At 54.0% G+C, this 12,300-nt stretch overlaps 1 protein-coding gene and 1 long non-coding RNA gene across 4 annotated transcripts in view; both read right to left on the bottom strand.

Moving 5' to 3' along the window:
* Positions 1-514: 514 nt before the first annotated feature.
* On the bottom strand, positions 515-2,401 carry LOC125149349 (uncharacterized). Its single transcript, XR_007145901.1, has 2 exons — positions 2,315-2,401; positions 515-892 (listed from the first exon to the last, which is right to left on the bottom strand). It is a non-coding gene; the product is annotated as an uncharacterized LOC125149349 (long non-coding RNA).
* A 3,592-nt stretch (positions 2,402-5,993) lies between these two features.
* Positions 5,994-12,300, bottom strand: part of UPP1 (uridine phosphorylase 1) — a 28,844-nt gene continuing 22,537 nt past the window's right edge. For all 3 annotated transcript variants that reach the window (XM_047849157.1, XM_047849158.1, XM_047849155.1), the window contains 5 exons: positions 10,764-10,922; positions 9,671-9,785; positions 7,229-7,438; positions 6,797-6,943; positions 5,994-6,284 (listed from right to left, as the gene is read on the bottom strand). In XM_047849157.1, coding sequence (XP_047705113.1) covers positions 6,127-6,284; positions 6,797-6,943; positions 7,229-7,438; positions 9,671-9,785; positions 10,764-10,922 — 789 coding nt within the window. In that variant the 3' untranslated portion in view covers positions 5,994-6,126. The remainder of the gene's footprint in view (positions 6,285-6,796; positions 6,944-7,228; positions 7,439-9,670; positions 9,786-10,763; positions 10,923-12,300) is intronic.

The raw sequence follows: 12,300 nt of genomic DNA, 5'->3' as shown, positions 1-12,300 counted from the left end.
GTTGCACCCTGTAGGAGCTTAGCCAGCCGGGCTCCCCTCTGTATTAAAGCCATGGGGCGCCTGGGTGACTCAGTCAGTTAAGCCTCCGAATCTTGATTTTGGCTCAGTTCATGATCTCAGGGTTTGTGAGTTCGAGCCCCACATCTGGCTCCGTGCTGACTATGAGGATCCTGCTTGGGAGTCTCTCTCTCCCTCTCTTTCTGCCCCTCTCTGGCGCTCTCTCTCTTTCTCTTTCTCAAAATAAACAATAAATAAACTTAAAATAAAAAATTTTTAATGCCAAAAAAAAAAGGAGTATTTGCCTTTTCCAGAAGGGACCGGGTGTGAGAAGGGCCAGCTGCAAAGGAGGGTCAACTTAATGGCAACTGCCCCTCGGCTTCCTGCACGGAGATAAAATGATGCCCAAGGGGTTTTTCAAAGAGTTAAACGTAGAAATGCTACATGACCCAGTTGTCTACACTCCTGATACACACTCCAAAAGAATGAAAAGAAGGAACCGGGACAGGCATCCGCATAACCGTGTTCACAGCAGCATTTATTTGCAGCAGGCAGAAGACAAACTAGCGGTGTGCCCGTCGACGGATAAACAGATAAATGATGTATATGCGTACAATGGAATATCACTTCGTCTTTAGAAGGAACGAGGTTTTGACTTACGCCATTACACGGATAGACCTTGAAAACTGTGAAATAAGCCAAACTGGTAAAAAAAAAAAAAAAAAAAAAGGGAGGGGTATGATTCCACCTTCCTGAGCGGAATAGGCAAATTCAGAGGGATTCGGGGTTACCAAGGGCTGCGGGAAAAGGGAAAGAATCCGTGGTTATGGGCAGAGCTGTGTTCAGGCTGATGAAAAGTATCCTGGCTGCAGAAAGTGGTAGTGGCCGCACAACACTGCAAAAGTAACACCACTGAATTATCCACATGGATGATTAAAATGACAAATATTTAGGTTACGTATCTTTTACCGCGATAAAAAAAAAAGAAAGAAAGGGGGCGCCTGGGTGGCTCAGTAGGTTAAGCATCCGACTCTTTTTTTTTTTTTTTCAGTCTATTTATCTACTTTTGAGAGAGTAAGAGAGGCAGGGGAGGGAGGGAAGGACACACAGAATCCAAAGCAGGCTCCAGGCTCTGAGCTGTCAGCACAGAGTCCAACACAGGGTTCAAACCCATGGACCATGAGATTGTGACCTGAGCCAAAGTTAGATGGTTAACTGACTGAGCCACCCAGGCACCCCTGACTCTTTTTATCTTTATTTTTTGTGTATTTATTTTTGACAGAGAGAGAGAGAGACAGAGCATGAGTGGGGAAGGGGCAGAGAGAGAGGGAGACACAGAATCCAAAGCAGGCTCTAGGCTCTGAGCTATCAGCACAGAGCCTGACATGGGGCTCGAACCCATGAACCATGAGATCATGATCTGAGCCAATGTCGGATGCTTCACCAACTGAGCCACCCAGGTGCCCCTTGACCCTTGATTTCAGCTCAGGTCATGATCTCATGGTTCATGAGCTCAAGCCCCATGTCAGGCTCTGCACTGACTGCACAGAGCCTGCTTGGGATTCTCTCTCTCTCTTCCTCTTCCCCTCCTCAGCTCGTACACTCTCTCTCTGTGTGTTTCTCCCTGGCTCGTGCTCTCTCTGTCTCTCTCTCTGTCTCTCTCTCTCTCTCTTTTTCTCTCTCAAATAAAAATAAACATTAAGAAAGAGAAAAAAGAAAGCAAGAAAACCACGTGCTGTCTGCAGCACAGCCTCCCTGGCCATGACTCCCCATCACCGCCGGGAGACATCTGAGCAACTTGTCCCCAGTCCCTAAGCAAAACCAGCCACTCCCTGCCCCACAAAGCATCTGTTTCAACATCCCTGGCTCTCCCTCCCAGCAGTGTGTGCTTTTTCCATTCTCTGAACCCTTTATTTATTTATTTTTAACGTTAAGTCGTCTCTACACCCAACGTGGGACTCAAACTCACGACCCTGAGATCAAGACTCTCATGCTTGGGGCGCCTGGGTGGCGCAGTCGGTTAAGCATCCGACTTCAGCCAGGTCACGATCTCGCGGTCCGTGAGTTCGAGCCCCGCGTCAGGCTCTGGGCTGATGGCTCGGAGCCTGGAGCCTGTTTCCGATTCTGTGTCTCCCTCTCTCTCTCTGCCTCTCCCCTGTTCATGCTCTGTCTCTCTCTGTCCCAAAAATAAATAAACGTTGAAAAAAAAAATTAAAAAAAAATTTTTTTAAAAAGACTCTCATGCTGTTTTGACTGAGGCAGCCGGGCGCCCTGCCCATTCTCTCAAACCTTGAGAACATGTGCCCAGTTCTCTCACCGTAAAATACAGTCTTTGGCACATGCCTGCAGGGGTTTGTGATTTTATCTTTTCCTGAAAATTCTCTTTGTCACTGCCCCTTGCACAACCGGGGAGAACCCCGAGAGGCGGTGGTGTGGGTGGGGCCTTCCTTAGCTTTCGTTTCTCCTCTGTGACCACATTGTGACATCTGCCTGGAAAGAATTCCATGCCTAGCCGCTAGCTCCCCGAGGCTGGGGTAGCCCGTTGGCATAGACGTGTATTGCTGGCTACACAGAAGCGGCGTTTCCCCTGGACACATGAAGTCAGACCAGACTTCCTGGCTTGGGCCCCTGCAGGGTCACTCAGCTGGGTCACTGTGGGGAAGGGGGACAAGGGAGAAAGGCCAGGCTCACAGACTAGCCCTGCCCGCTCAAGGGGAGCGAGTTCTCTGAACAGAAAGGCTTGCACCTAAGCTGCTGGTCGCCCTTGTGATGAGACAAACACCTGTTGTGATTCTGTGTCGCTGCCCAGGCATCTGACAGCAGGACAACTTCCCCTCGGGCCTGGACGGTCACATTCCCACCTTCTGTTCTATTTATTCCCCTCCCCCCCCTCCCCCCAGGCACTTTCCAAACAACCACCTACATCCTCTGTCCCACCCCCTTGGCAAGTACCAGGTGCTGGTGCCCTGTGCTCCCCAGGGGCCATGTCCTGGGACAGGGGACGTGAGCCCCCACCCCATTTCTAGGACCCTAAGTGGCAGGACCTGTGACTTTACCTCCTCAGTGTGAAAACGGCACAGTTGGTGGCTGGCTTGTACCCCCCTCCCCGACCCCCATCCAGCAGGCCACCGTCCCCATGCAGAATTCAATACACAAGCCATGTGTCCCCGCACAGCCTGGTGACCCCGGGCGACCCCCATCCCGGGCCTCAGTTTCCCTCCTCTGCGGGATGGGAAACAGAACACCTGCTTCTCAGTGGGCAGAGACAAGAGAGCTACCGTGTCATTGAAAATCCAAAGATAGTATCTGATGTTTGATAGGCTGATTAATACTTAACACCACTCCTTTCCCCAGCCCAGGCCTAAAACTTCTTTTGTTTTTCCTCGTAAGTTTATTATTTTTGAGGGAGAGAGAGCACTAGTGAGTGAGAGGCAGTGAGAGAGACAGAGAGAGAGAGAGAGAGAGAGAGAGAGCAGGCTCGTACTGTCAGCCCCGAGCCCGAGCTCACCGAACTCGGGGCTCGAACTCATGAACCTCGAGATCATGACCTGAGCTGCAATCGGATGTCTAACGTGCTGAGCCACCCAGGCGCCTCCCAGGCCTAAAACTTCTGTGTTTACCATGCCAGGCTCTGCGCCAGGCTGTGCACTGTAGTTTCTGAGACTCTCCGCACCCCAAACAGAGGGGAAAATGAAAACATGAACCGGCCACCTTTCTCTCCTCTGTGACAGAGAAGAGAAGGGACAGGAGGGAGGGGACAGGAGACTTCCCCCTGGTGGGGCCCTCGTTGGAAGAGTGTGCGGGATTTCCAGTCGGCGAGAGAAGAAGATTAAGCCAGGCTTTCCCCTCTGATCCCAGCTGCCCCGCCCCAGAGGCCTGGGACCTCAAAGGCGCCTCAGGGCTGCGGTGCGGGTTCATCGGGGCTTGCAGTGACAGTGCCCGCCGATGGCAGAGGTGGGCGCCCTTCTGAGACCCCAGGGCTGCGAGGCACCTGGTCCCAGGACGGGCTGCTGGCTGTGGGGACGGGGCCCAGGCCCGGCCTCGTTGGAAAGCATAGCTGCCAGATAAACTGCCCAGTCTGCCCGTCGCACCACTAGACTGAAGGAGCTCACCCTGGTGACACCGGACATCCTGGGCCGCGGCCTGAGCCAGGCCAGGGAGAGAGGGCTGGGTGGCCAGGTCGGCAGAGAGCAGCGGGCCGGCCATCTTCCACACAGGCCACAGGTTCACTGCCGAATTGCTGTGCTGAGATCTTTTCTGCTAACACCAACAAAAATGTGGAGGCCTGTGCTCCCTCGGAATCCCACCCACTTTCTAGAGGCCAGTAATTCTCTGCAGGAAGAGCAGCCAGCCTTTGGCCAGGCCTCGTCCTCAGGCCTCGGGTGGCCCGTGTGGGCGCGTCTCAGCAGAGCCGGGAGGCCCCCCAGGCACGGCCAAGCCCACGTGGTGCTGTCACCCTACTGGCCACTGCATAGGCCACACGGACTCTCAGAACTGGGGGGACTGGCATGCCAGAAATCTGTAGGCCAGACTCCCAGGCTGGAAGCTCAGGCAGGAGTTCCCTGCTGCAGACTTGAGGCAGAATGCCTTCTTCTCCGGGAACCCTCAGGGTTTGCTCTTAAGACCGTCTACTGATTAGATGAGTCCCACCCATTTTATCGAGGGCACTCTGCTCCTCTTAGACTCAAGCGACTGTAGATGTCAACCACACATACAAAACACTTCCACTGCGACAGCCACGCTGTCGCACCACACAGGGCAGCACGGTCTAGCCAGGTCAACACATGACATTAACCATCACAGGGAACCACAGCCACTTTGGGAGGAAGGGTCTGTCCACTGTCCTGGCTCCGAAGACAAGGAAGCAGATGCTTGACCTAACGTAGAAACTTGCTGCCCCATGACCCGGCTGTGGGGCCTGCCTTAGAACGTGGCGGCAAACAGTAGTGTGTTATGTTAACTAATGGTATTATGAGCGGATTTGAGACCCAACGTTTTCCCAGTGCTTTGCATGCTAAATATTTTCACCTTGCCCCTTTCTCCTTCTGTACAAGCCGGGGGATCATGGACGTTCCTCAGCTGGACCACGGACTGCGATCATGGGGAAGAAGCTGATGGGCTGACAGGTGGGAGATTTGTTCTTGTTCTCTACCTCGGCCAGGTGCAAGTGTGAGGTCAGGCCCTTCAGCTGCAAACCAGGACCCCGACACCCACAGAATGAACGAGCAGGCCAGTCAGGGATCAGAGGTCACTGGAAACGATGGCCCTGAGAGTCAATTCTCGCAGACAGTGTGGGGTTACGGGAAAGGCCTGGGATCATGAGGGCCTCAGGTCCAACCTCAGCTGTGTGGCTTTTTTATTTTTATTTTTTTAAATGTTTATTTTTGAGACAGAGAGAGAGAGAAAGACACAGAATCCGAAGCAGGCTCCAGGCTCCCAGCTGTCAGGACAGAGCCCCACGTGGGGCTCGAACCCATGAACTGTAAGATCATGACCTGAGCCAAAGTTGGATGCTTAACCGATTGAGCCTCCCAGGCGCCCGTATACGGGGACATTTTTAACCACAGCTTTAGGAGACTCACGTTCCCTCTGAGTCTTGGGGGGCTGGAAAGCCCTTGGCCCCGACGCACAGCTGGCACCTGCCTCAGAAAATCAGCATCTACACAGACCTTCCACACTGCCTGATCCTACACCAGACCCGGGTGGGGGCTGCCTCACTCCGACTCTTGATTTCAGCTCAGGTCATGATCTCACGGTTCAGGAGTTTGAGCCCCACTCCAGCTCTGTGCTGAACATAGAGCCTGCTTGGGATTCTCTCTCTTCCTCTCTCTGTCCCTCCCCCACTCATGTTTTTTCTCTCTCTCAGAACAAATAAACATTAAAAAAAGCCACTTGTGTCATTAATGCAGGATTCTTTGCCTCTGAAATACAATCCAATTCCCTAAATTCCAAAATTTAAAATGAGCACAAAGACGTACAAAAGGAGATTTTGAAGGTGATTTTTTAAAAAGATTATTTATTTCAGTAATCTGCATCCCCAACGTGGGGCTCAAACTCAGGACCCTGAGAGCTGAGCCAGCCTGGCACCCGGGTGCTGATTTTATTTATAGCAACTGCAACTTGGCGTCTTCAGAGATCCCGGGGGTTTCTGGCAGCCGCGAGGCGCTTCTTGATGAAGTGACCCACCAGGCGCTGCGGCCGCTCCTGGTACTCGACCAGCACTTCATGAGGACTGTTGACCTGGTCCCCTTCCAGGCGGTTCAGCAGAGTGACACAGACCACGGCCACTGCAGAGACCAAACGCCACATCCACACAAAGTGCTGGGTTTCCAGCTTGCCTTGCTGACCCCGGCCGAGGCATCCCCTCTGCTGTCCCCGCAGGATCAACCCCTCAGCCTTCACTTCCAAAAGAAGCTCTCGAGCAAATCCCAGGACTGGCTCAGGGTGGGAGGAGCCCTATCCTGCCTTCCAAGGCCAGGCTTCCAGGGATTCTGGAAGGCAGAGCTGGACCCTGCCGGGGACACGAGGAACTCGGGGGTGGAACCCTCAGCTGCGTTGGCAGCTTCCTGACCTGAGCCGAGGTGGGTCTTTCTCATCCCACTTAGAGGCCCGGGGGCTCCTGAGGGCCCTGCAGCGGACTGTGTAACGGTCAAGGGTGTCTGAGCACAGGGCTGGACGATGCCAACCCGTCCACACGTGCCTCGGGGCTGGTGGGTGGTGGGGGCAGGAGGAGGGCCCGGACGGGGGCCTGGAGGCTGAGCCCTGGAGGAAGGACCCCCGTGACCAAATGCTCACCCACCTTGGAGGCCGCACGCGCTGCACATGGCAGCCAGGACCGAAGACTCCATCTCAATGTTGCGGATGCCGGCCGCGTGGGCCGCCTCCAAGTACTCCTGCTTGTCCTTCTCTGAGTAGGAGCAGAGGGCACCGTCCAGACGCCCTTGCCCTGAAGACACATGGAGACGTGCCAGCGTTGACTTGGGTGTGCTCACTACTTGCACGCAGTAAGCGCCTACTGCGTGCCTGCGACGTGCTTCCCGCCGGGACACGGGGACACTTTGGATCCCCCCAGGCCCTGACCGCCCTGGAGCCCAAACCGCCCACTCATAAGCAGAGCGCTATGAATGCCATGGAAACATTGAAGAGACAGGAGTCCAGGAGTGACGGAGACCCTCCCCCGTGCAGGAGTCCCCCGCCCCCACCCCTGGGAGGCCAGGCCCATCCCCGTCACCTTCATAGAAGTCAGAGGTGCACATAGTGTTCCCCAGGACCGTGGGGAACTCCCGCAGGTCTGCACCGCACTGCATCAGCTCCTGCGCGAGCCGCTCATCCAGGTGTGTCCTATGAACCACCCGCTTCCCCAGGACCATCTGCTCGAACACGGGCTTGAAGGAGGCATCCACCGCCTGGCGGGTGACGACCACAGAGCCAGGCTCCAAACCTGGAGGGAGAAGCAGACGTCGTGGCCACACGGGGCAGACAGGGAGGGCACCGCAGAGCAGAAAGGAAAATGACCCATCTACACCAGAAAATACCGGGACGCCCTGTAATGTTCGAAGAGGAAATCGCTAAGGATCGATTTTCTGCATCAAATTCTTTTTCTGATGACTGAGGTAAGACATTAGCATTTTTCTTTTCTTTTTCTGACGATAGAGGCAGAGAATATGGAAGAGCGAAGAGCAAAGAAAAAGAAATTGCCAGGAGGCCCTGTCCCTGCCTGATGTGCCGCGCCTTCCAGCCACCACTCTGTAACTGGCACCCCGCCGCTCAGGTGACCACAATGTGCCGAACTGGTCCCAGTTTTGTGCTTTCTCATTATGTAATATTTCAAGGAACTACAAACATAGGCAAGAAATCTTGTGCGTCCCAAACCCAGCTCGGGCAACGACCGATTCCCAACCCATCCTGCTCTCCTTTCATCCGCGTGTTACTAGGTTCCACGTCGAATGCTTTCTGGGCACACCTTCCTGGGGTATTTTGCTATTTGTAGGGTCATTCCTCGGCTCTCATTCCTTGATCTTACAATAGCTTCGTGTGGGATTTGACCACGAGCCTTTCCTGATACTTATCCGAATGGGAAATTGGGTTTCCTAAACATTAGGAATGGAGGAGGAGGAAGCCAGTGGATGGTTCTAGAGCCCCCAGAGTGGCTGTTTTCATGAAACATTACAAAGTATGTTCTCCGCCCCTGCATGTTTATCTGGACTTTCTCTCCCATGCTGTTTTGGTCCCTCCTGGTCATCGAGACCCTCCTCTCTGCAGCTGGTCCCACGCTGGGGTTGAAACTGAATGGTGCTCAGCGCTCTCCTTCCTTCATTAGCCTGGGGAGTTCATGCCCTTCCTGATGTCCGGTCACCCTCAAGCTGGGGTGTGTGAGCCCCTCCCCTTCCTCAGAGTCCCTGCTGGCTATATGGGGGGGGGGGGGGGAAGGGGGCTGTCTGTTCTCACGACCCTGTGCTTCTTCCCGAGTGGTGCCCCGGCACCCGCCCACCACCCTTATGCTGGTTGGAATTCGTGGAGATGCCACACCATGCGTTGTCACCAGCATCATCTAGGGTCTGGGTCAGCTCTCTAGTGGCTGTTTTTATGGGGCTATTTTAGGGGACTCAAAATCGACACCACGTGTTCCACCACGCTCTCTGATCATCAACTGTAAAAATCCCTCCAGAGCAAGAACTCAGAAACTCAGATCTTTAGGGTCTTTGGCAGACGCTGGTGTGATGTGCACACGCTGTGAGTATCCATCTGGCGGACGGCACCGGGGCCGAGACCAAAACCACTCAGGCACCCGTACTCTTCCCTGAGAACAGCTTAAACATTGACTTCTAATCCTTCAAGCACCGGTATTTACACAGCAATCTGTCTGTACACATGAGAAAACGGGATAATGCATCCAGAAGATTTGGGGTCTACTGCAGTCTCCGCCCCTGGTCAGAAAACCTAAATTCCAGAAGTGCGGTCAGTCCAGGAGAGGTCACAACCCCACACATGCAGGGCAGAACCAGTAACAGCTGGTATAGGCTCCTCCGGGCTCCAAGCCCCCCAGGCAGTTCCCCGCAGGGAGACGCCCACCAGGCACAGGGGCACAGGGCGGGAATGTCTGAGTCAGAGAATGATCAGCTTCTATAAAGCAAATGTGCCCCAGGGGCCTTGGCTCTGAACTCAGCCTTGGCTTTCTTACAACATCCTGTTCTCTTTGCTCTCTTTGTGGCTTTCAGGGACAAAACAAAACCCGTTCAGGTTGGCCTGGGGACCCTTTAGGCAACTTAAGGACACTTATCTTAACTTTGGGTTCCATCTCTGTCTTTGAGTTTCCTGTTGGTTTTCTCCTAAGGTGCTTGAATCCTTGCAGGGATTGGGGAGCACAGGGGACAGGAGAGAGGCAGAGAAGAAGCGGTTAGAAGGCACGGAGAGAGGCAGGCAGACAAGGAGACTCCACGGTCGCCCCCAAAAGGACGAGGCTCTGCACACGCTGGGCTTAGGGCCCTTCCGCTACCTACTTGGGCCTAGTGGTCCCGGCCGAACCGGAAACAACGAGAGCTTCTCTTCGTGCCTCCTGCCAGCCAGCTTCCTTGAACAAAGCCGGGTAGAGAGCTCTTCGTACCCAAGCCCGCCCCACACTGGGTCTGCAGCGGGGACACTGGCCCTGGGCGGAGGCCCTTGGCACACTCACCGATCCCACCCGAGGTGCCGATGCGGATGACAGTGACGTCGGAGCAGCGGGCGTGGTACAGAAGCTTGATGAGCTCGTGCAGCATGACTGAGGTAGAAGGGATGCCGATGCCGTGCTAGAACCGGGAGGGACATCGCGTTACCTGGTTGGGGGGGGACAGGAGGCGGGGCGAGGGGGCGGCCAGGGCGCTCTCTGTGCATCGCGCACCGGCAGGGAGATGACATGACCTTCCAAGTATAAACCTAAAACCTACTGGGGCGCCTGGGGGGGCTCAGTGCAGTGAGCGTCCGATTCTTGACTTCGGCTCAGGTCATGATTTCATGGTTCATGAGTTCGAGCCGTACATCGGGCTCTGTGCTGCCAGCACCAACCCTGCTTGGGATCCCCCTCTCTCTCTGCCCCTCCCCTGTACTCTCTCTCTCAAAATAAATAAACTAATTAATTAAAACTATTGACACTTTGGGAAATGCAAACGTTTGCATGAAGGGGTCGCACAGCTGGTCCCCACATCTGCGAAGCAGGTAGCAGCCCAGGAAATGGAGGCTTGGCGGGGAAGCAACAGCCCGCTACTTAAGCGCCAGGTAAGGAGCGTCCCCACCAGCCGGAGACGCTGCACAGATGCCCACGCCACGCACAACTGTCACAATTTTACATGTCCTGCTTCTCTCCCTGCGCTCTCTGCTTCTGCCTCAAAAAGTAACGGCCGGTACCTTGGCTACTGGGTGCCCGCCACCTCGCTGGTCTATTTCAGAGGCCCTCCTAGGGCACATCTCCCACGAAGCCCTTCCCGAGTGCCCACACACGCACAGGCACTGCTCCCAAGGCTGGGGCGAGCTCTCGCACCTATGTTGATCACGTGTGACCTTGCATAGCTCCTGCCTCCACGAACTATCTGGAACTGAACACCGTCTCCACACACTGGAGTGCTCTGGACGGTTCACGCTGCTAGAGACGTCTCACCCTGCCCCCAGCCCGACAGCATAAACAGGTGTCGAGGGGACCAGGCCTGTGTGTGTGCAGAGAGCAGGAGGCGGGGGTGACAGGGGGCTTGCGGAGCCCCAGGCCCAAGCCCACCGTCAGGGCAGGTACTCACGCTGACAGACAGCACGGGGCCCACTTTGAACATGACGTAGCGATCGGTCCCCACGCAGATGTTGGGATATTCTGCACCTGGGTGGTCAAGGCCCAGCTCCTTAGCCATGTATTTGGTGAACGCTTCCATCCGGGTGGGGCTTCCCCCGACACACACGAACTGCAGCCAGAGAACAGAGCCCCGTCAGCACAGGCACAGAGCACCATGAAGGGTGCTACCTAGATGCAGACATCAGCATCACCTAGACGTTGCTGGGGAAAAAGCCCTCACAGCTCCTGTGTCCGGGGAGCCCAGTTACGTGTGCTATTGTGAGTGATGCAGAGGCTTGTGCGTGATGCACACTCGCTCAGTGTGAGAAATACCGGGTCACAGTTCTGCACGACACAGGGAAACCAGACCCTTGTTATCTCTGGGGAGCTAATTCGAGGTTCCATGCCTACCCGGCCTCTGTCCATCAAGTGCACAGCTCGGCCGATGTCCTGGAGGGAGCCTCACCGTGCGACCAGGGCCCCCCAGCCCATCTGTACAATGGACTTCTAACCAACATCTCCCACCCAGACGTCCAAGAGCCCAACGGCCAAAGTATGGAAAGAGCCAAGGGCCCAGTGGGAGTTGGGAACTGGTAGAAATCAGGTGCGTGGGTGGCGCTCAGAGAAGTAAAACTTAAAATCTGCAAAGTATTATATATACAGTCTTACTTTCCATTTTATTTTACACAAGAAGAAAAAGTAAATGAGCTGGTTTTAAGGAGTTTGATGATGAAAGATTAGTTTCTAAACATGACAAAAGAAATCCCCACCACCTAGAAAGGTTAAATTCAAACGCATGGAAAGTAAATACATTAAGAACACAATGCACAGCAAAGAAAAACGACAACAGAAGGACAAAGCAACCCACTGATATCTGCAAATGCACACAATGCACAGCAAAGAAAAACGACAACAGAAGGACAAAGCAACCCACTGATATCTGCAAATGCCACATCCCATAGGAGTTAGTCTCCAAAACATATAAGGAATTTATACAACTCAACAGCAAAGAAACCAAATAACCCCATTTTAGGGGTGCCTGGGTAGCGCAGTTGGTTAAGCATCTGGCTCTTGATCTCGGTCATGATCCCATAGTTCGTGAGTTCAAGCCCTGCACCAGGCTCTGTGCTGACAGTGTAGACAGCACAGAGAGAGATTCTCTCTCTCCCTCTCTCTTTCTGCCCCTCCCCAACTTGTGTTTTCTCTCTCTCTCAAAATAAATAAACTTTAAAGCAACAACAAAAAAAACCAAAAACAAAATAATCCCATTTCAAAAAATGACCTTAATAGACATTTTTCCAAAGAAGACTTCCACATGGCCAACAGACACATGAAAAGAGGCTCCACAACACTCATCATCAGGGAGATGCGAATCAAAACCACAATGAGATACCACCTCCCACCTGTCAGAGTAGCTAAAATCAACAACACAAGAAACAACAAGTGTTGGTGAAGATGTGGAGAAAGGGGAGCCCTCGAGCACTGTTGATGAGAATGCAAACTGGGAC

The sequence above is a fragment of the Prionailurus viverrinus genome, chromosome A2 (assembly GCF_022837055.1).
Source record: "Prionailurus viverrinus isolate Anna chromosome A2, UM_Priviv_1.0, whole genome shotgun sequence".
Taxonomy (NCBI): Eukaryota; Metazoa; Chordata; class Mammalia; order Carnivora; family Felidae; genus Prionailurus; species Prionailurus viverrinus.
The sequence above is the reverse complement of the archived record's forward strand: the minus strand, read 5'-3'. Positions and strand labels throughout refer to the sequence as shown.